The 23,766-nt window shown below is 42.5% G+C and overlaps 1 protein-coding gene across 2 annotated transcripts in view; it reads left to right on the top strand.

Annotated features, from left to right (window-relative positions):
• The window catches only part of COL28A1 (collagen type XXVIII alpha 1 chain), a 378,659-nt gene that overhangs the window by 41,752 nt on the left and 313,141 nt on the right, over positions 1–23,766 (top strand). For both annotated transcript variants that reach the window (XM_030200920.1, XM_030200909.1), the window contains exons 8-10: positions 7,287–7,313; positions 9,442–9,486; positions 14,642–14,686. In XM_030200920.1, the coding sequence (XP_030056780.1) occupies positions 7,287–7,313; positions 9,442–9,486; positions 14,642–14,686 (117 nt within the window). The remainder of the gene's footprint in view (positions 1–7,286; positions 7,314–9,441; positions 9,487–14,641; positions 14,687–23,766) is intronic.

The following is a 23,766-nucleotide window of genomic DNA, read 5'->3' as shown; positions in this document are numbered from 1 at the left end:
AGCTACCGCAGTGTTGTGTGCCAAACTGGGACTACTGCAGGAGCCCAGCAGTAGTTCCCACTCTCAGTGCGCGCCATTTCTGGCGGGACAAAAAAAAATCTTTTTTATTTTTGTAGTGTTGGTGCTTACCCGGCAGTAATTGTGCAGTGCTGGGTTAGCACAGGAGCCCTTACTGTCTCTTAAATAGGTGGCAGTAAAGGCTCCCCCCCCCCGGAAATGGCCATATGCCAATCCCTGTGATTAGCGCAGGGCCATTTTTGGGGGGCCGAAAACAACCTTTTACCCACTGCGGTAAAAGGGGGCCTCGGAGCGCAGCAAATCCACATGCCGACACCACCACAGGCCCCCTTTTACCGCAGATTGGTAAAAGGGACCTTAAGTGAAGACCTCTGGCTCTCCGTTATTCTGTGGCCACTTCAAGCACTACAGACCTTGCCTGAGGAAGTTGGATCATATCTTTTTCTTAGCTCCTCTCCACACTTTGCTCACCACTCCTTCCTCAGTTTCATCCTCCCTCTGCCTCTCCCCACACCTTTGCGGCTGTATTGCTGTCCCTTGCCTGCAGCCAACATGGTGTCAGCCAGGTTGCCCGCTGCCACACTTAACCTGTAGGCACCATGGGACTCAGCGATGGCTGCAGGGTGCTGATAGAGGGGACTGTGTGAAACACAACAGAGGGGAAGGAGCAACAGCATAGTATAGGAGAAAGGGTAGACAGCAAAAGTGGCAGAAGGAGACAGCACAGGGGGCAGTCTTAGGGGAATTAGAGTAGGTACAACACAGGATATAGGGGGAGGGGAAAAACAGCACAGAGGACAATATATGGGGGATGATTTAAAGGGCAGAAGATGTGATACTGCAGAGAGGGGTAAAGGGGGAAGGGATAGTGGGGACAAAAGACATATTATTTTATGAAAACTTTTTGTGATGAATGATCTTGGGCTCATACTGATGGTTCTCCCTGGAGAAGGCGCACTGTTTGATAGTTATTGAAATGTATTGTAGTGTTTGATTTGTTTGCTATAATTATTATGGATGTTTTTATTGTAACCCACTTTGGTAATAAAGTGGGATATATTTGAAAAATAAAAATAAATAAAATAAAGTGTGAAAGGTGGAATTAATGAAGGGTGATTTGGAAGGGGAATGAATTAAGGTGTGAGGGGGAGGGGAAGGGGAAGGGATGGAGGAATGAGTGTGGGGAGGGAGGAAGAAATGAAGACGTAAGCGTGGAGGGAACAAAATGGATGGGATAATGGAAGTGTGAGGGGAGAAATGAGAGCGGACTGAAAGATTGGAATGGAGGGAGAAGAGGAGAGACTCAGATGTGAAAAGGGAAAGGAAGGGTGAGTGGACTGAGTGGTGAAGCATTAGAAGGGAGGGAGGAAAGGATGGAGAGTAGAGGCACTTTTGATAAGGGGAGGAACAAGCTGCAGTGAAAGAGTAGGTTAAGGATGAGAAAAAGAAGAGAGGAAAAGATATAGCAAAAAAAATGATTGAAAAGTAATTACAAATCTGAATTTGAAAACTGGATAGATTAGTAATGACAGTTTGTCTTACACCTATCTAAAATTATACGCAATAAATGCAAATCCGTCACAGAATCACACAGAACATTGAAAATTGTACTGTACCACAGAAATGTCTAATTCTCTTCACAGATCCTAACCCCTGAGCTGTTACAGCAAACCCAGACTTGAGAGTATAGAAATCTCTTTCTTTAGAGTCATCTGTAGGATGTGGGAAAATCCCTTCCCTCTATGGCCTCATTTAGAAAAGGAAAATCCTTCAAGGCATGTTGCTGTAGGTCAGTTCAGCTGCACACTGGGAAACAATTGCTTCCTTTGACTAAATATATGATCAACACAAATCTCTGGCTCAACACCTTTCTCTAAAGTGTGATTAAATCATCACACCCACACATCTTTTTTCTTTCAAAGCCTTGTGAAGGATTTTTATTTTATTTATTTAGATTTTGCTCACACCTTTTTCAGTAGTAGCTCAAGGTGAGCTACATTCAGGTACACTGGGTGTTTCCCTGTCCCTGGAGGGCTGATAATCTCAGGTTCCTGTTTACTAAGGTGCGCTAGCATTTTTAGCATGCGCTAAACGCTAGAGACACCTATATATTCCTATGGGTGTGTCTAGTGTTAGTGCGCACTAAAAATGCTAGCAAGCCTTTAGCACGGCCTAATAAACAGGGCCCTAAGTTTGTACCCGAGGCATGCAGTTATAAAGATTTTAAATAGTTCAGGTCCGGACAGAACTGAAAAGCAACCAAGAATAAAAGGTTCAGCAGGAAAATTCAAACTGATATTAAAGAAACCACATTGTGTGAAAAACATTTCAAAATGAAAAAGATGTGGTCTGAACACACTTTTCCCTTACTTTTTCCCTCTCTCATTTTCCCATTTTTTTTTCAATTTGCTCCATTTTCCTGCACATTTATTTTTGTTTGTGAAACGCCCCTTTTCCAGTGCTTCCTCAGGTCTGGGGTCCGAGCGGGCGGGGAGCCTCCTCGATGAGCATACTCCCTCGGACCCTTTCGCTTCTCAGTTGATGCGCGGTGTCTACACCTGGGGAAAGAAGTGGTTAGTGGGTTCAAAGACCCTCTTCTGCTCCCAGGAACTCAGTCTCTGCTCCAAATCTCCTGTGGGGTGCAGGCTGGAAATTATTTAGAATGGCCCCTGTGAACCCTTGGTTCTCAAGGCACTTTCCAGGATTAAATCACTGCAAAGCCCAGCAGCTTATATAAAAAATCAACTGGAACTTTTATTAACCTCTGCAACCAGCACTTCGGTCTGTTCAAACCAACAAAAATAGATAACAGTCCAATATAAACTGCTTTTAGCAGAGTATTTACAAGAGTGCAGATCAGAAATATATACATTTTATACAGCACCTCTCCTTGTCCATCCCTTCCAATCGGCAATCAACCCCGCACGGTCTTTGAACCTCCTGAGTACAGGTTTCAGACTCTTATGTCCCAACTCCCCTATGAGATGGAATTCTCCCCAGTTCCCATCTCCTGCTCCTGGAAGTGATCCTCTTGATCCACTCTCCAGAGCTCGCTGACAGTCTCTGTCCATCTGACTTCTCTCCTTCTCCAAACTCACTGGTTGTCAATTCTTAATCAGGGACTCCCCCTTTCCCCACACTGGACTCCTGGCAGGGGAATTCTGTACAGCCAAAAGACCATAATCCTTTTATCACCCTCTAAATCCTTCCAACATGTCACTCATCCCCTTTGTTGCACCATCTTGCTGCTTACTTCCCACCCAGGGACCTCCAGGATACTCCCCCCCAGCGACCTAGCAGGGCTCTATTCTCTCAGTAACGCCATACAACAGGGGGTTTACATTTGATAATTTTTTTCCATACAGTATTGTTTCTTTGATATCATATCAGTATGAATTTCCTTGTGGTAAAGAAACTGAAGGAAATGAAAATTAAGAAACAAATAACACCTAAACATTATATGAACCAAAATGAAAATTATGGGATGGCATATTCCTACTACAATATTACAGATACAGCAACTTATAACTCTCTGGAAAAGCCATAGTAAGAGCATGGTGAGCCTGTGCTAGCCTCAGCATGTGTTTTTGACGTGCGCTGATGCCCCTTTTTACCACAGCGGGTAAAAGGCCGTATTTGTTGCTGGAAAAGAAATGGCTAGGCGATAAGTGAACCACTTGCCACGTGTCCATTTCGGGGGGGGGGGGGGGGACACATACTGCCACCCATTGAGGTGGCGGTGAGGGCCTCCCGCACTAACCTGGCGGTAACCGGGCAGGATGTGGCGCTGCCCAATTACCGCCAGGTAAGCACCAGTGCTACAAAAATATAAATATTTATGTACCGCTGGAAATGGTACACACTGGGGGTGGGGACTACCACCGGGCTCCTGTGGTAGCCTACAGTAGTTCCGGATTGGCGCATGGCAAGCCTGTATCCGTATGCCAGCCCTATGGTAAAAGGGCCCCTAAAGTGTTACACACTCCATAAACTTCAGTTCTTATTTTTAAGTAGATTTGATTACAGAATCAGAGGAAGGCTATGGACAACATTAAATAAAGCAAGTATTTATCTTTCTAAATGTTACATCAAAACAATAAAATACATATCTGCCAAGAAGTTGTTTTTTTTTCTTTTTACAAATAAGGGGGTCATTTTAATAAGCTGTGGTAAAAAGTGGCCTTAGCGCATCCTTGCACGGGGTTTTCCCACACTTTAAGGCCATTTTTACTGCAGCAGTAAAATGGCTGATTTTTCATTTTTTGGGGGGGAATTAATAGTCATACGCTAATGTTTCTATTAGTACACAGCCATTAAAAAAATGACCATATGAGCACTTATTTATTTTATTTATTTATTTGTTACATTTATATCCAGGAAACAGACAAAAGGGGGAAAGACTCCTTACAGGCTTGTGCAATACAACAATAATGAAGGAACCAGTCTATTCACACAAACTCTTGTGCAGAGAAAAAGTTAAGGAAGAACAGGGGAAAGACAATTACAGCAATCTTGCTGTGTGTCACCTTTTCTGAGGTCTTTCCCCTGTTCTTCCTTAACTTTTTCCCTGCACAAGAGTTTGTGTGAATAGACTCATTCTTTCATTATTGTTGTATTACATTTATATCCCACATTTTCCCACCTATTTGTAGGCTCAATGTGGCTTACATAGTACCAGAGAGGCGTTTGCTGACTCCGGTGTGAACAAATACAAAGTGATGTTGTGGTAAAATAAGGTTCATGTGGAACAGACACATTAGGGAATCGTAGAGCGGAAGAGTTATGTTATGTCCATAGTGTTTTCCGGAAGTTTAGGTGGTCGTATGTTGTTTTCAGGGCTTTCGGTAATGCGTTCCACAGTTGTGTGCTTACGTAGGAAAAACTGGACGCGTAAGTTGATTTGTATTTGAGTCCTTTGCAGCTTGGGTAGTGCAGATTTAGGTATGTTCGTGTTGATTCGGATGTGTTTCTAGTTGGTAGAAACTTACCGACACCTACTGTATTTTGTAGGTGGGAAGGGCTCATGTGGTAATCTTGCACTAACCAGTTGGTGCATAGTAATGTAGCCATGCTAACTGATTAGCTCAGGAGCATCCACTCTCCACCCCCTGAAATGCCCCTCCAACAAAAATGTAAAAATATTTTTTAGTGCGCAGTTAGCACACACTGATTTGGAACCTATCACATGATGCCTGTGCGCATCCCGCAATAAGCCATAGTAAGTGCACCTATGCTAACAACTGATACATGTTAAACCAGTGAGGTCCCGATGCTCAAAACTCCGGCGCCTTTGCAAATAGTGCCATAAAAATACCGCCGGAGCAGCGCAGAAGAACAATGCCCTAATGCTCAATGCTAATGAGAAGCAAATATAGGCATGCATTAGGGAGTTCAGCGGGAGGATTATGCTTTGGCGTGAGAGGATTGTGCTTGGTGCATGCGGACAAGAGCACAATGCGCCTGGTAAAACCTGAATGTGAAGCACACATTAGCGTCTGCTCTCTGTGGCCTAAATATAAGCATTTAAAATTATTTTTTAGCTTTGACGCTTATATTTAAATGCAGGAAACAGATGCCAAGTATGAGCTTTCACTTTGGGCATTTCAAATTTTTTTTTTATCATAGACACTTTAAATTTAGATGCAGGAAACAGACATCAATGTGTTCTTTTGCTTGGGTCTGAGCACTCAAGGGCTAGCACGGGCTTCTTTCTGCTTCCAAGAGCAATCAAAACTTGCAGATTTTGCAGAAAGAATCATATGAGAATCATGAGAAATCCTTTCTTCCAACACCCTAATGCCTGCTCCGACCTGGTATTATTTTTTGCAATGGTAAGGCAGTTTTTTTTTTTTTCGGACGCTCTTTTCTGAGCATTGGAGAGGAATAGAAACTGACCTGCTTGCACTGTTTGTCTGCGCACTCATTTGTTCCCGTGCGCTGAACATTCTGGGTGCTAGGGTGGTGCTAATGGCCTCTAGCGTCAACGTTTACTTTTGAGCATTGGGACTAGGTGCAGTTCAAAAAATCCCATGCTAGCTGCTTAACATGGGAATGGGTGGTGCATGGGCATGTCAGGGGTTGAGTGGGGTGCTGGCCAGTAGTGACAACTAGTGCACAAACTGGTACCACATGTCAGCAGTCACGACTGCCAATGGCATTAAGTGCAGCCATGCCATTGGCAGTCTGGTAGGTCAGACACTCATAGGAGAACAGGTGCAGTGGTACACCCCCTGACTGGTGGAGGTGTGGAGACAAAAACAGTGATGGAATTCAAAATTGATGGGATTAAAACAGAGGCTTCCTATATGTAAAAAAAGGACAGAATCAACAGAGCATAGTGGGGTGTAACCTGGACAGAGCAGCAGATGCCTTGTTGGACAGATTGGATGAACCATACAAGTCCTTTATCTGTCATCATTTACTATGTTACTATGACATATCCCCTGTCTTCTGATCTCCCTTGGTAGGAAGCCCCCTTCTGGATCCCCCTGACACAAGCCTCACCCAGAGAACAAGCCCCACTCCCCAGCAGGACCCTCCTCAGGACATACCTGAGGGTCCCATTGGTAGTTCATTTTGGCCCATGTCATGAGCAGTCTTTCTCTGCTCCCACCCAGGACTTCACCAGGATCAAAACTGGTGCCAGTGCTCCCTAGTGGTAGTTTCATGGAACTACAGCTAGAGAGCATCCTTCCATAAGTGGTAGTCTCACAGTGGTCTTGTATGAGGGGAGGGTTGGGTCTGAGCATTGAGGTAGGGGGGAATCAGATCAAGTCATCTTGGGGAAGAGCTTATCATGGTGAATCAGATCAGGAAGGGGGAATCGGATTGGAGAGATTAATTGAACACAATATCATTTTCTTATACTTTGGTATGGGCAGCTGCTGTGCTACCTGACCTCCAGCAACATCAGCTCTTGAAGTGCTGCCTGTAAGTGCTGGTCATTCCCTACTCTACCCATATCCTGCCTAGACAATTAGCATGGGATTTTGTACCACACTGGATAGTTTTAATGCCCAGTACCCATTAGTGCAGGTCCATGCTAATGGCTACTTCATGTTAACACTCATAATAATTGCTTACCCTGGTGTAGTAAACAAGCCCCTAAATGTAATATCACTTGTAGAGAAAGCACTTTCAACATAAATTAGAAACTAGAAAAATATATGTATGTATTAGGTTTTAATCATATATGTATATAACATTTTAATTGTATTGCAGCAAAACGGAATTCTGTTTTACTCATTTTATTTATTTTTTATTACTAGGGTGGACCTGGCTACCGAGGGGAAAAGGTATGATTTGAAAACAAATTTGTAGTAAGGTGAAATGATATTTGCACAGGCCTTTGAAACAAAAGAAAGAAACTGAGGGGGTTGAAGAAACTAACTCTGTATGAAGACTTGACAATTATTCTATTGTAAGTTTATAAATACGTAGCACAGGGTGGGTTTCTTGGAAATGAAATGCTCAGCATGCTTTCCATCAAATTGTTGTCTAAAAGTGCAGCAACTTTCCATGCCTCACATTAAACAACACGCAGACTGTCCAAGGAACAGAGCCAAGCCCTGTTCGCAGTCCTTAAGATACCGACTTCAGAACTGTAAAATCTGATTAAAATCTCTGCTTTTCAGAAAAGGAATTGTAGTTGCTGAACAGCAAGTGGCAAAGTTGGGTGCATTGGCAGAGCCATACTACAGAAATACGTCTTCAACTTTATGATTTGAATATCTAGACCTTTTGGTAAAAGGACTGGATATCTTTATTTATAAGATATTGCACAATAGTTATCTTTGCATTCTAAGGGGCTCTTATGCTAATGTATGATACGGTTTTGCACTTATTGTGCATAAATTGCAAAAACTAGTGCGTGGTAAATGTAAAGCCTGTGTGGTAAGTGGAGGGGCATGCTCAGCATCTGCCCTGCATTTATCGCACAGGGCCAACACTGCACGGGCACCGTGTTACATGCAGTGGCAGATTGTACGGGAGTAGCCACACTATCTGGCACTGCATGTAATGCACTCTCCATGTTATCAGGCATTGCATATATCACAGTCAGTCCACTGCAAAACAAAAATAAATAAATAACTGCCATAGTGCCCCTCCCCCTGCCAGCCACATCTCTCCACTTTCTGATCCTCCTCCTGACACTCCTCTGCACATCTGATCCCTCTCCCAACATATCCCTGGACATCCAATCTGCCCCCCCCCCCCAACATCCTCCACAAATACCCTCCCCTGTATCTGATCCCCTAACTGAAACCCCTGCACATCTAGTCCACCCCCAACACTACCCAGACATTTCATCTCATATATGATCAAGTCCACAGCATCAGTGGCTTATACTATGCTAATAACACATTCTTACTTGCATTTATAAATATTTGCTCGCCTGATCTTTTTTCTGTGAATTCCTGCCTAGATGCAGTTTCTATATAGCTTGAAAACAACCATATTAAAGTGAATCCCGCCAAGACTATAGTAATTTGCTTAACTCCTTCTCCATTATATCAGGGTTTTCCAAACCCCTTACTAGGCTCATTCAATATCTTGGTGCCATCATAGACTTACAATTGTCTTTTAAAGGTTAATATTTTGCTACCATTAGGTCAAATTTCTGTGAGCGAAACCACTTCCATTCTATTCATTACTATCTGGATACTTCAGCCAGCATATGTTGATTCACGCTGTAGTAACATTGGGGTGAATATTTAAAGCATTTTAAACAGCCAGGAAAGATTTCTGGCCATTTAAATCGCTTGTGCTGGACTATCTGGGATATTCAGCAGCACTTAACCAGATAGCACTGCTAAGTATTCCCTCTAATCACCCATACCAAAGCCAGCTAGTTTATGGGTGGTCCGGAGATGGAGTTAGGGCAGAGCGGAAGCTTAGCTGGCTAGTGGTGATTTTCAGTCCGCCAACCATCTAAGCAACCCCATAAAGTTTGGAAAGGAAAAAGGCTGTCCTAACTTTATGTGGGGAGTTAACCAAGCGCCAGTATGAATATTGGCCAGTGCTCAGTTAACTTCTGGGTACTGGACAAATGTGTTGCCATCTCCCTCCCTCCCTCTCATTTCCCCCGGGAAGCACATAGACTCCCTAGGATGAGGCATGACCTCCCTCCCAGTCCCCCCCCCCCCCCAGGTGTATAACCCTTCTCAAACCCCTCCACCTCAGGATAGGCCCCACAGGCCTACCTAAAGTCCTTGGCTGTCCAATGGGGGCAATGAAGGCTGAAGAGAACCCCACTCGCCCCTGCCCCTAGCGGCTGCCTCTAGAAAATGGCTGCCATGACCTCTCAAGGTAGTCTCGTGGTACTACTGTTCTATGCTACTATGCTACAATAAGACATTAGCAGTTTCATAGCATTATGTAGCTCTGTCTACGTTTTAAAATTGTTATAATTATCTCTTGCAGGGCGATCGAGGAGAATGTGGGACACCAGGGATAAAAGGTGACCGAGTAAGTACAAAAAGATGTTAATAAAGGCAGTGACATGGAATTGGGCAGCTGTAGCAGGTGCACTGGTCATAATAAAATGTGCATTAGCTACCGGTACCTGGAAAAATGTTCAGTTTTCATGGGTCACCTGATTTTTATTTTTATCACCTGTTTATGTTTATTTGATATACAGCCTTTACAATAACAAGGTCAAAGCAGTTAACAAATTAAAAAAACAGAGAATGCAATAAAAGAGAGGAAAAGAAATACATCATGATGATAGGAAAGAAAACAGCCAAACATAAAAGCCAGTCATAACACATACACACAAGAAATTAATTAATTAGAAAGCAGTCATTCAACTCTGTACAGCCACATGGCTAGTGAGGTGTGCTGTCAGCAGGGCCGGTCTTAGGCATGGGCAACAGGGGTGGTAACACAGGGCCCCGTGTTCATCTCTGGCATGTGTGTCCTCCTGTCTCGGAACACCTCCCTGCTCCGTACCTTATTGTGCATCCACATTTTAGTAGAGAGCATCAGGCAGCAGCAGTAATTTCCATATCCCGTCAGTTGCTGAGCCCAGAGCCTCCTCGCTGCTGCGTCCCACCCTCTTTTGATGTCACTTCCTGCTTCCGCAGTGATGGGATGCAGCAGCGAGGAGGCTCTGGGCTCGGCAGCTGACGGGATATGAAAATTGCTGCTGCTGTCTGCCGCTGTCTACTGAAACGTGGTGGATACACATCAAGGTACGGGATAAGGTGGGGTTCTGAGAGCTCTAAACCTCCTATTAATCTCTGATAAATTATGGCTTATGGTGGCGGGCACAGGAGGGGGGTGCAGGTGGAGGGCGCTGATGGGGGGTGGGGGGCGGGCATGGGGCCCCACTGAATTGGTATGCACAGGGCCTCGCAATTGCTAAGACTGGCTCTGGCTGTCAGTAGGCAAATTAAATGCCAAACAAAAAAACTGGCTCTTCTGAAAACTGATCAAAGAGGTTTTCAATAAAAACAATAAACAGAACAGTTCAATAATATTAGCAAACATTAAAGCAAAAGAATAAAAGAAAAGATAACCTGATTGCTCCAGATTTAAGAACATAAAAGCCATTTTGAGACAGACAAAGGTGCATTAACCCCAGCATCCTTTCCCATTACTTTAATATTCTTTAAACATATGGGATTACCTGCTGAAATACTTGCTTTATTTATGGTTGTCAAAATTAAAAAAGTTCTTTTCATACCTATCAAAGTCATCCTTAGAGAGGGCTAATGAGGAAATATATGTAACCTGTAGTCTACCCTGTTTACCCTACAGCTGCTTGTACCCTGTAGAAGACTGGCCCCATACACCGTCAGATTTTGGGGGAGCTCAGTACCTGGAATCAAGGTGGTGGGACATGTGCCTGCTTCTTCCTAGCTCTGTGTCAAATTCCCCTTGCACCCCAAAATGTTCCCAGACCAGACAGGATTCTATAAACAGCTTTACTGGAATATTTTTAATTAACTGTAGAATATAATGGTATTTACAAGAAAATAAACAATTGGGCATCTTACTCCCCAGAGAGACTACCACTAGGGGTTATTGGTACCATTTTGAGCCAGGTGCTGAAAGAGGCAGAAGCAACAGGGGATTGCTCCTGCCCCAACTCCAATACAGTTCCTGGGATTTGTCAGGGGAACCTATGAGGGGAGTGGGGAGAGTTGGGGGAAAAAGGGGGGCATTCAGGGGGAAATCAGCATTAGAGAAGCCATGGAGGAGTCTGAGCTGGAGGAGCTATTGGGGGGAGGAGTTAGCAAAAGGGGAGTCTTTGGGGGGAAGAGAGGGGACTATTTTAGCCCAGCCCCTTTACGAAGCAAACATTCTATTTTATGTCAGCTTATTTCTAGAAAAATTGGGATGTTGGTATTCCAATGGCTCCAAGAATGTGTTTAATGCTAAGGACAGAGTCCTGACTTGGTGGATCAATGGCAGTGCTTTGCACAACTGTGTGGAACATCTGGATTCAATTTCTAGTTCAGGTTTTCTGGCCTCTGGGTTGCCCAGTGGTAGGGCTAATGTGACGGCAGTGGTCACAGCCCCTGTAATGGAGGGAGTTCCAGTAACTGAGCAGTGGCAACACCTAATGACCAAATATAGAGCCCTTAATGGTAGCATTCCAGAAGACCCCAACCAAGGACTGTTGCTGTGATGGCTAGCTAATGTGTGTCACGAGGGGTTACCAAATAGGAGAAAAAATAATCCTCAGGTAGCTGTGAATGAAGTCTCATGACACCAGCTCCCAACTGTGGCTCCAACTGGGTTGGAAGCATACGAGTGTAGGAGGAAATTGCCAGACCCCCCCCCCCAGTATAACACATACTAACACACAAGGAGTGACACTGGTTTCACATACTGTATAGCAGGACATGTTTATCCACTCTTACCCTAGCTAAGATAATAATATTCAAGCACCTTTCTGACATCATGTGCAACTTTCTTTAAACTAGCATGACCTTCTTTATCCCATTCAGTCTGGGTTTAGAGTTAATTACAATACTGAGATGGTAACCCAAGGCAAGAGTATCTCAAATAAGGGCCAGACCACTGTTGTCTTACAATTCGATCTTTCTAGTGCGTTCGACCTGGTGAATTGGCAGATCTTGATCAATATATACTATCAATGTGGACTTGAAGGCAAGATCCTGTCCTGGCTAGAAGGTTTTTTGAAGAATCATTGTTATTCAGTTAAGAAGGATAGAACCAAAATGGAATGTAACCAATGGAGTTCTGCAGGGACCCTAACTTTCCTCTGTTCTATTCAATTTACTTATGAGCTCGTTGGGTACACTACTAGATAAGGCTAATTTCATGCATTTCATCTATGCAGATAATGGTATTTCTACCTTGTCTACCAACTTGGGATGACACTTTATCTCATATCCTGTCATGTATGAAACTGATAAATTACTGGATTTATTCTCATCATTTAAAATTGAATAAAGAGAAGACTAATCTTTTGGAAGGTCAGACATCAGAGCACTTCAGTACACTCAGATGCATCCTGTATGGCCCCATCACTTCGTCAACTCATAGTTTAGCTAGCTCTTTATGAACACAGTATTCTGGAAATCATTTGAGACCTGCCTCAATTCTACTCCTATTTGTATCTGGTTTTTTGGTCCCACTCCGAGCACTTTATCTGTGAACACAGAACTGAAATATTTGTTGAACAGTTCTGCTTTATTTTCATCAGCCTTTATATATTTCTTTCCTTCATCCTTCAAACAGCCAGTTTGCATTTGCTCCTGTCGCTAGCATATCTAAAAAAATGGAGCAAGTGCAAAAGTGGCTTTGTGAAACTCAAGGATAAAGAGAATGAATTTGTTAAGGTTGATGAGAATAAAGTTTAATGAATAGTTCTGTTTGGTGGTTCATAGAAGAAGGGCTGGGATTAGGGTCTTAGAAAACAAATACAAATAAGAATGGAAGACAGGTAGATGTTGAACAATTTTCAGAAGACTGTGTTTTGGTAGATGTTGAACAATTTTCAGAAGACTGTGTTTGGGAAGAGCTAGCTAAGAGTAGGCAAAATAATGGGACTGGACAAGATGAATCCAAGAATATTGATGGAAGTTAGGAAAGTTCCGGTGGCTCCACTGTCTAGTTGCAGAGGAGAAGGATCTACATAAAAGCAGAAGTAAGGAGGAAGTTGGGTTCTAAATAATTCTGGTATCTTTCAGAAAAATGTCTATTTTTCTGGAAATGAAGTAAAATCTTGCATAAAAGATAGGATAAAGGAAAACAATGAATGCTATTAAATAAAAAATTGAACCAACATATCATGCTATAATACTATGAAATATTGTCAACTTACACTGGAATCATATTGAGCTTTCTATTGTACATGAAAAATCCTGATTCTACAAATAAAACCTTTTAAAAAGAATATTTAGTTTACAATAAACTATTAAGGCATAATTGTCAATAGGACTTTGCCAATGGTAGTATTCATGTAGTAAGATACAGAATGCATGAAAGACATCTGGTTAGAGTATATTAATTGTAATGTAAACAACTCTCTTAATTTAAGGGAGGAAAGGGGATCTCATCCTACTGTGGCAACCGGAACACAAATTTCTTAGAAGCACACAGTGAAAAAGTAATCACTGATCCCCAAAACCTTTCAATGAGGGTTTTCTTATATTTTTCAAAGTTTTTCAAAAAATATTTTTAAAATGTTTTACATGCAAATCAATGATACCCTGTTTTAGTTTTCAATTTGTGCTTCTTTGAATGCACACAATCTAAAGCCCATCTGGCAAAATCCCACACAAAAAAAATGCAAAAAACGGGACTTATGTTAGTCATGCAATGTCCATATAGCAGCCATGGTGTTTTAGCTCTACTCAGTGTGGTCCCACAGTGTGGTGAAGTGGATCCGAGTGGGGTTGTACTTAGAGTATATTAATAACATGAAATAGAAACATAGGGCTTGATATTTTAAAAAAAAGTTGAGCTCCTAAATTTAGATACCTCTGTTAGATGCCTAAAAGCCCTGTTTACTAAGATGCACTAGCGTTTTTAGCGTGTGCTAAAATTAGGGCATGCTAAACACTAGAGATGTCCATATATATTTCTATGGGTGTCTGTAGCATTAGCACGTGCTAATTTTTAGCTTGCGCTAAAAACACTAGTGTGCCTATAGCTTGGCTTATTAAACAAGGCCTTGAATTTGTCCCTTATCGTCAGCCAAACTTAGTAGCAAGTTTTCAACTGAAAATTCACGTAAATTTAGGAGCCTAAATTTATGCTATTCATTTACCTAGATTTAGTAACCCAATTTAGGTGCCTAGTGCTGAAAATCAGTGCTAAGTTCTTATACATTTTACCTTTCCTCTAAGTCTGCCCCCACTTTTTAGGCTCCTAATTTTAGGAGCCTAGTGAAACTTGGAACATAAACTTTGGTCCTCAGCCCTAGGACAATTTAAGAGGTCAATTTAGGGCCTAACATTCAAGGTTAGCTGCCTAAGCCCTCTGAATATCAGCTTCCTAGAGTTGTAATCTATAATTCCAGACTGACCATGTTGGAAGAAATATCTGTACTTAAGTAAAATGAAAAAGTCAGCTGGAAAAGCAATGACTGTTGTTACGTGTGTCTGCTATTCACTTTGTACTTCATTTATTTTTTGTCATACAGGGACCAGAAGGTCCTTTTGGACCAAGAGGATCTAGGGGACCACAGGTAAGTAAATTCTGCAGCTGCTCTAAAATACGACAGCTTGTCTAATTGTTGGAACTAAATATGATTGGGTTACTCCACTTTTGGTACAATTTTAAATTGGTAACATTAGTATATAAACTATATATGGTATAGGTCTAGAAGGTTTGGTTCACTATCTTTCATTTCCAGTTAACCATACAGAATCCTGGTACCAATCTTTGTTGAAACTTGGCTTTCCTTCAGTACAATCTATTCGTTTAAAATCATTAATTGATAATTCTGTTGGATATCAGGGAACAAAGCAGTGGAATCTTTTGGTGGATTTCAGATTAATTTCATCTTATCTTCTTTTTTTAAAAGTTTTAAAATCTTATTATTTTAACTGTTCTGATACAGTTGTCTAAACTGTAATCTATGATTGTTGTAAATGTCTGTATCTGGTTAGATGTCTTTGGTTTGGTTTGTTATCCACCTAGAATCTGGTGATGAGATTAGCACAGACTATAAATCACAAGAATAGAATAGATTTCTAAAGTAGCATCAATAGCATACAAATAATGGGGTCAATTCATCTTTGGTAAATAGGGGATAAGTATCATGCTTTTTTGACTTTCTACTATAAAAGAGTATATTTGGCTGCTGTTTATGCTGTTATGAAACCATCAAAAGCACAAAAGAAGATATTCAATATATGCAGAAAGAGTAACCTGCCTACTCTCACCATTACTGAGCTTCAGTATGCCTCTGGCTCTTCCCTTAAAAGTTTACTCATCCAATTTGATATGTGACTTATTTTCCACCTCCAAGGCTTCTACGCAAAACACATTTACAATGCTGTTTAGAGCAGGAATAAGTCTGCAATGCTTCTCTTTTGCCTTTAGAGCGTTTATTCTTTCCTATGATAGGAAAAGCATATTTACATTTTTTTTCATCAAATTCTATTAGATTCCATTGTCTCAGAGATGTTTCTTGCCACTTTTTAAAAAGACAGTATCATGTCACTGCAGCACATCACGGCACTTATATACTGAAATGCAGTCCTTATCTATCTGGCAAGTATCTTCCCATCATTAAAATATAATCCTGATGTTCATTCCCACATAACTACAGTGCAGGAATCATTGCATACATGCACTAAAAATCCATCACTCAGACATAGATACATTATGTATTCTTACACAAAAATTAATACATATTTCAAATTCCTCCAAATTCCTCTTTAGTTGGGGGAGGAAGAAGGTTGTGGGTTCTTACTTTCTTTCTTTGGCACTTTCTCCTCTTTGCGTTGTTTTTGGGGGAATATCAGTATATCTGGATGAGCTTGAAAGAGGTATTAAAAAGGACAGTCAATCAAGATGCCTCACAGACAAATCAGAAAGTGGCAGGTGCAAAGTAGGGGAAAAAGACAGAACATACAACTCCATCTTCAACTTGGAGCCCAGGGAATGTAGACTTGTTTCTTCTGGTGATGTGCCTGGACGTCAGGAAATTGACCCCTTGCCAAGTCTGCTGCAAAGTTCTGGAAAGAAATTTGGATATACAGGATAATAGTTACACAGCTCAACTAAAAAGCCTGAATCAAGAATGCAAATGTAGAGTGCAGAGAATAGAGAAGATATACAATGTATGTAATAAAGAAAAAGAGAAGCATTAAGACAGATGCTACTCAGGGAATATAAAAAAGCTCATTCCTTTCCGTTGTTTGCAACAGAGGACTTTACACAAAGCACAGAAAGGGAGCAATGCCACAGCAGAAACACACGAATGTACAAATGGAACAGATGGAGGGAGGATGTACTGTGGAAATGTTGGCCAAAATGACACAAACAAGACAGGCGAGCACAGTTGGTGCCACTGTAGCATACTAGACAGATACCACAGATAAAGATACTTGCCAACACGCACATGGGACTCCATGATGGACAATGACAATGTGATCAGGAAGATTCTCCTGTAGTAGCCACTTTTGGTTCTCTGGGACCTCATTTCCCTGAGAAGCCCCTACTTTAGCTGTGCTCTTTCCAGTTCAGCTCCCTAGTACCCAGAAACCAGGGTGTACCCTCTGTCTCTTAGTCTAGGACCAGGTACCTTTAGGGGTCAATGACTGCCTGAAAAACATTTCAAAGAGATGAATCCGATTAGTGAACTGTGCCCAACAAGTGAAAAGCAAAGTATTAGTTTACACAGTAGTAAGGGAGGGGGGGGGGGCAGACCACCTTGGGCGCTGTCTTAGCAGGGACACCACTCAGCAGCAACACAGCAGTGATGTGGCCTGCAGGGATCCTCAAGCTCCACATCTGAAGACTCCCAGCATCTCTTTTCTCCCCCCTCCCCCGGTAATGGGGGGAGGGTCTCTTAACTGCACTCCCCCTCTGATACCTTTTAAATCATTCTATAGTTTGCCGGCAGCGAATAGGGACTCCTACCCACTGCTCGCTCTAGACTTGAGCCCTCCCTCTGATGTAACTTCTTGTTTGTGGGACCAGGAAGTTATGTCAGAGGGAAAGTTCAAGCTGGAATGAGCAGCGAGTAGGAGTCCCTGCTTGCTGCCAGTGAAGAACAGAAGGATTTAAAAGTTACCTGGGTGGGGGGGGGGGGGGGGGGGGGGGGGGGGTGGGGGGTTGCAGTTAGGAGACCTCCTATTGCTGGATGCCATTTTACTTCTGCCCCAGATGCAGGTGTTCCTTGCCTTGCAGGGTGGCATGGAAGGGGACTTTGGGATTTTGAGGCCTTAAGAGCAATGCAGTAATTCTATAATTGCATGGGTTGTGCAAGGGAAATGTCTGTGCTGATTGACCAGTGAAGGGAAAGGGGGAAAGAGAATGGGACTTGATATACTGCTTTTCTGTGGGTTGTTTTTTTTTTTTTTTTTGCAATACAGTCAAAGAAGTTTACATAGTATATACAGGTACTTATTTGTACCTGGGACAATGGAGGGTTAAATGACTTGTCCAGAGTCACAAGGAGCTGCAGTGGGAATCAAACCCAGTTCCCCAGGTTCAAAGTCAGCTGCACTAACCACTAGTTTACTCCTCCACAGAGTTGTCCATTTACAGAGAGGACAACTATGAGTGAAAGATGTAAAATAAACTTATGCGGATGAATAAACCATGCAAACCAGTATGAGGGCTAGAGTATTCCCTATTGATTCCTATGGAGCTGCAGCAAATAAAAATTTCAGAGAATATGCAAATGAGGTAGCATGGTGAATGAATTGTGAGTAGGTGGTTTTGGCTTTTTAGGGCTCCTTTTACAAAGCGGTGCTACCAATTAGCGTGCGCTGAATGTGAAGAAGCGCATAGAATAGAATGGGTTTCTTTGCATTCAGTGTGCAGCTAATCGGTAGTGCCGTTTTGTAAAAGGAGCCCTCAGTGTGCATTAACCTCGTGGCCTTTATATGCTCAGTGTAGATTTTCTGCCTTTTTTTTTTTGCATGTTTTATTATTTTATAAATAACCCTAGCAAGATTGCTTTGTCAGGAAAGGATAATCAGGTGCTTACTCAGTGTGATGAGACAGCTAATAAAATTGTGAGTTCTGAGCAGTGTGCCCTAAACAGTTCATTATGCACTTATTATGATCTAATGCATTGTCATTATGTGTCTCATAGTTTCTTTTTTTCTAACTTGGAATAACAGTTACAAAAAACCCCTCCTCATCCCTGCTAAATAGCTATTCTTCATGGCTTACATTCTAGTGCATCAGAACTATTACTTATTTCAGTATACCCTCTTTGCTGCCTACTGACATGCAGTTCATGTTGGTAATGATGAAGCGTACTATATTGGGGCAATTGTTTTAATTGGTGCCAAGATGTAGACACCACAATAGGGTGAAGTTAGTGTCAGTTCTAGAACAGCTTCTCAATAAGAAAGCTTTTAAATAAATCCGTAGGGGGGACACCCGCTGGATGGGGAAAATTCAGTATTCTAAGATTTAAGCACCTATTGAAGTTTTCTAGCAGCTCACAATTTCTATGAATAATAAGATTGTCCTTGATTAAAGTTGTTACATTTCCTTTAAGCGCTGAGACTTCCGACTTGAGTATGTTGCTCATTCTCAACAGTCCATTGGCAGCTAGCACTCAACTCTCCACTGTCTGCCGCTTCTAGACAGTGCCGCCCTCCTCCTTCCCTGGCTGGCGTGGGAATCGCTCACTCTGACTCAGTGAATTTCTCCTGCCCTTCTCCCAGGTACTCACTGTTGGTGTGCTTTTCTCTGTCTTAGCGCGGCTCCGCACAGGCGGGAAAATTTGAATTTCCACCGGCAGATACATTCTATCTTTCCGGGAACAAATTTGTAAATCCCAGGTCTGCAAAATGGCCTCCATATTTTGTAATCCACAAGGAAGGTCACTCTTGCAGTCTTTAGCTGAAATTTCTTGCTCCTGCAGCCTTCAAGCCCCACATTAGGTGCCAAAATGGTCTGTAACCTGCTTCTCTCTTAGTCGGGCCATATGGGGTCTGAGAGGCTGGGTGTAAATCACTTGCTTCAGGTCCCCTTCAGCTCTCACACAGGAACCATTCTATAGTCAGGAGAGTGCAAGAAATTAGCTGAACTTTATTTTCAGCTGGAACTCAACATTGGTTGTTAGCAAGTCCTCAGCATAGAATGAAGATGTTATTACAGGCTTGATTTTACAGTCACAAGAATGTGCAATCTTTCCTTCTTGGATTAGGCACATGTACAAAGCCCCTTACACCTGACCTGTAAGCTGATGACACCTTGCACTGCTCTCCGATGTAATAACAGTAAAAACGGAGATTTGGATCCGGCATTAACTGTCCAAGTCTTTCAGGGCTTTACCCTGAAGGCAAATCTCCAGCCACGGGCAGACAGCATCCTACCCTCGAGACCAGGTTGTACGAGACTCCCCAATCTCAACCGCAGGTAGGCTCCCCTAAATGGCTCAGGAATTTGACATGAATGACCCTGATCCTGTGTCCGCTATAAGGGTTGGCTCAGCAGGTATCCCTCTTACAGCCCAATGGGTCACTTGGCAGGGGTTATGAATCTTCTTAAGGCTGGCTACCAAGGACAAGTTTTACAGCACTGTTCTTCCTTATATATCGAGGTCATCAGCTCCACCCCACACTGGGACTCCAGAAATCAGATCATCCCCAAGTGTGAGATGGACTCGTGCCTTCAATGCTGGACTCCTCCCACTCGGGGCTCCAATATAACAAAGGGTTACATATGACCACCCCAAAACCAGAGCTGGCATAAAGCTGGTAAGGATGTGTGTAACTAATGGCTAATGCCATGGGCTGAGAACCAGGGGAGCCTAGTTTAAATCTCACTGCAGCTCCTTGTGATCTTGGGCAAATCACGTAACCCTCCATTGCCTCAGGTACAAACTCAGATTGTGAGTCTACTGTTCCTGAATGTAAACTGTTTGGATACCTTTCAGGTTTGCAAGCAGTATATAAAAAATAACTGGGCGCTACATGTTAGGTGCTCTGATGATGTATTACGAGTACCAGCTGTGTGCACAAATGCCATTATAAAATACACCACCACAGTACTCAGCATCAATCAAATTCATAAGCTGAGCAATCACTGTAAATTTTATAATCGGTTTCACATATTTTTTTATGTGTCTCCTGTCCACTCTTTTCTCTAGTGCATACATATTATGCTCTCAATACTAAATCCAACTTAATTAAGTACTTAGCTCAGTAACAGTCTTTCATCTCTCGGACTCACTGCTGACATGGCCAATGTTTCATATCTTTGCATCTGCTGTACAAAATCAAAAAGAAAAGCATTACAAATGATGCCAGCAACATAACTTTCTCAAAACTCTCATCCCTATACGAATTTTAAAAAACTGATAGCATTCCTCTTTCTCAAGATGGTGATGGCGTTTGCCTCATCCAAATATATTATCATGTGACCAGCATATGTCATAAAACAGCTGAAAAACTGCTGAAAAAAACCTGAACTGGATCCCTCAATACACAGACCACCAGTCAATTTCAAGGTTCAATCTGTGTGGCTGCACAGAATTTCAGGGCTGCTGAGAGACACAGCCAGGCCTGGGACAGGACTCTCCCCCCCCACCTGGACCACCACCAACACCAACACGGTGCTGTGCTCCTCAACACACTCGTGCCACCTCGTACATTCATTCCACCCCCATCCCCACATCTTCCTGTCACTGTGTCCAAGGAGGTACCTCCTTTGCCTGTGTCTGACTGCTCATCCAGCCTTGGTCTGTCGTCTCCTGCTCCTGTGTGCCGAGACTCGGATGATTGCATTAATTTAATCATCTGGGTCCTGGCATGCAGGAGAGAGACAGTCCTGGAAGCAGGCAGGCAGGCAGAAAGAAGCTTCCTCCCCCTTGGAGGAATTTTGCCCTCCCTGCCCCCTCCCTCGCCAGTCCTGCGGAATTTAAATGATAAATCCAGCTCTTCTTCTTGTAGCTCCGCTCCTTATAGTTCAATCAATATTCACCCTCCCACCCAAGCTGAATACTGTTGATCACTCTCCATTGAAGGGGTCTTTATACCAAGCTGTTCTGAAAGGACCTCTGTGGTGTTGCTGGCACACGGGTCTGCCACATGCCGAGGCCCCTTTTTATCACAGTGGGTAAAATGGTTTTTTAACAATGGAAATGGCCATGTGGTAAGTTAAGCACATGCTGTGCAGCCACTTCCTGGGAGAGCCCTTACCGCTTCCTATTTATTTGATGGTAAGGGCTCTGCGCTGACCTGGCAGTAACGGAGCAGCACACAGCACTGCCCAATCACTGCTGGGTGAGGCCCTAGCACTAAAACAAAAATTATTTTTTGCATATCAGAAATTGTGCAAGGGACACACTGGAACTACTGCTGGACTCCTGCAGAAGCCCGGTGGTAGAGCCAATTTGCTATTTTCCATTGCTGTGGTAAACCTACCATGGCTTCCTAAAGGGCCCCTTAACATCCTTCCAAGAATGAGAAAAATCCACTCAATGTTGAACTAATGGGGCAGACATCACTTTATTGATAATACAAGACTTTGTTTAGTCAGATGTGCCTTGAAAAGGTCTTGAAGTGCGACCAACATAAATTTAAACCACAAGGGCACTGCTCTGACCACTACACTATTTCCGGGACCTGCTTGCTGCTCTAATAGGAATGGCCATCATATGAGAAGCTGTCATAGAGCCTGGTATATACATACTGTCACTGTCACATCTTAGGCAGCTGGGAGGGGGTCAGTGGCCACTGGGGGAGTAAGGGGGGGAGTCCGAGAGACTGGACTGTTACTGAGCTAAGTACTTAATTAAGTTAGATTTACCATTGAGAGCACAATATGTTTGCACTAGAGAAAAGAGAGCACATGAGGCACATAAAAAAATATGGGAAACCGAGGATGAAAAACAGTGGCAACAAACTGTTGGTTTGCTTGTTCAAGGAATCCACTTCAGATGATTCCCAAAAATTATTTCAAGGAATAGTTTCTTACTGCAAAAGCTTTGATTGATGCTGGCATTATAAAATTTACAGTGATTGATCAGCTTGTGAATTTGATTGGTGCTGGGTGCTGTAGTGGTATAATTATAACCCTGTATGCTAATTTGCATAATCCATTAAAATTGATTTGTCATTTAATGGGATCAGTGACCCGTTGATCATGGTTCAAACTGAACTGGACATTTTTGGTTATTCTGATGATCAACTTTGAAAATTGTGCAGTGGTCATCTTTATTGGATGATGACAGTGCAAGTCTTTTGGAGGTATCTTGGGGTGAATTGGAGAATACCAGTAATCATTTGACACATGCCATATTGCACAGTGACACTTTGGCGCCATAAATCGAGAAACATATGATCTCAAGAGGATTGCAGCTGCAGAAGGACCCTCACCTAATCACTTATGATGATGTATTTGTTCAAAAATGAAATATCGTCTTAAACAAATACAGTCAGGATCTCATGCTTCTGATTATGGAGACGACTACAAAGGTTGAACAGGATTTAAAGCGCAAAGTGGAAGAGATCTCTGCTGGTTTGCAGTCTCGATATTCTGTGGAGAAATACAACATAATGCATACGGATTTGGCAGTTACGTTACAATCTTTCAGAGAATCTGTTCAGCAAATGAAAATCAAGAAATTTAAGAGATGAGAGGGATTATTCCAATGATCAAGTGTACATCTGGATGTATAAAGAGAGAACTTTCAAATCTACAGCGGCATTGGTGTTTGATAGGCACTTTAGCGATTCTGATTCTGGCGAGGAAGGGTATGGTGTCACTTCAAGGGGGCAACCTTTTTTAGAAAACAGACATCCACTGGGCAAGAATCAGGGCATCAGGAGAGCAAGATTTTTAATCCCAACAGGCAAGGTGTTGAAAATTTTCAAACCAATTGAGTACAGCAAACCAGAGCAAAGATGGGATAAGATCAGCAGTTATAAACATTTTCAGATCGCTCTCTTACTGCTACTGATTTGGAAATATTGGAATTGGGATTAACGTTTGTCTCCACAGATTTTCATGATGAGTTTAAGACCCGAGTGGCGTTATAAGGACTGTATAGAAGGGGACCCAGGCCCATATCCCACTCTAACTGGTACACTTCTGGTGGAACATGTGAGCCCTCCAAAATACACTATCTACTGTACCTACATATGCAGGCTTGAGAGCTATTATAGTGGTGTATGGTGATGTACATTAGGTATTTTTCTGCTCCTGGAGGGCTCACCATACAATATAAGGGGGTTATGGTAAGATGTGTACCCGGGACCTTTTATGTGAAGTCCACTGCAGTGTCTCTTAGGCTACCCCACTACTCTGTTGGGATGTCTGTGTGGCCAGTCTACTAAGAATGATGGCCCCCCAGACATCCCAATGGCTTGTTTTGATGCATTTTTCTCTTGGATATTTTATTTTCCAAAATGGTCCTAAAATAAAAATGTATTAAGCAGAAAACGTCTAGGAAAATGGTGATTTTTGAACCAAAAAAGATAGACATTTTTCATGTTCCAAAATAGCTATGTTCACCACTCAGTGTTTGGACGTTTCTAGTAAAACGTCCAAAATTGAAAGACTTTTTATTGAAAATGCCCCTCACCGCCTCCTATTTATGAGGTACTAAGTGCTCTCACGTTAATT

The sequence above is a fragment of the Microcaecilia unicolor genome, chromosome 1 (assembly GCF_901765095.1).
Source record: "Microcaecilia unicolor chromosome 1, aMicUni1.1, whole genome shotgun sequence".
Lineage (NCBI taxonomy): Eukaryota > Metazoa > Chordata > Amphibia > Gymnophiona > Siphonopidae > Microcaecilia > Microcaecilia unicolor.
This window is presented reverse-complemented; position numbering and strand designations above follow the sequence as displayed.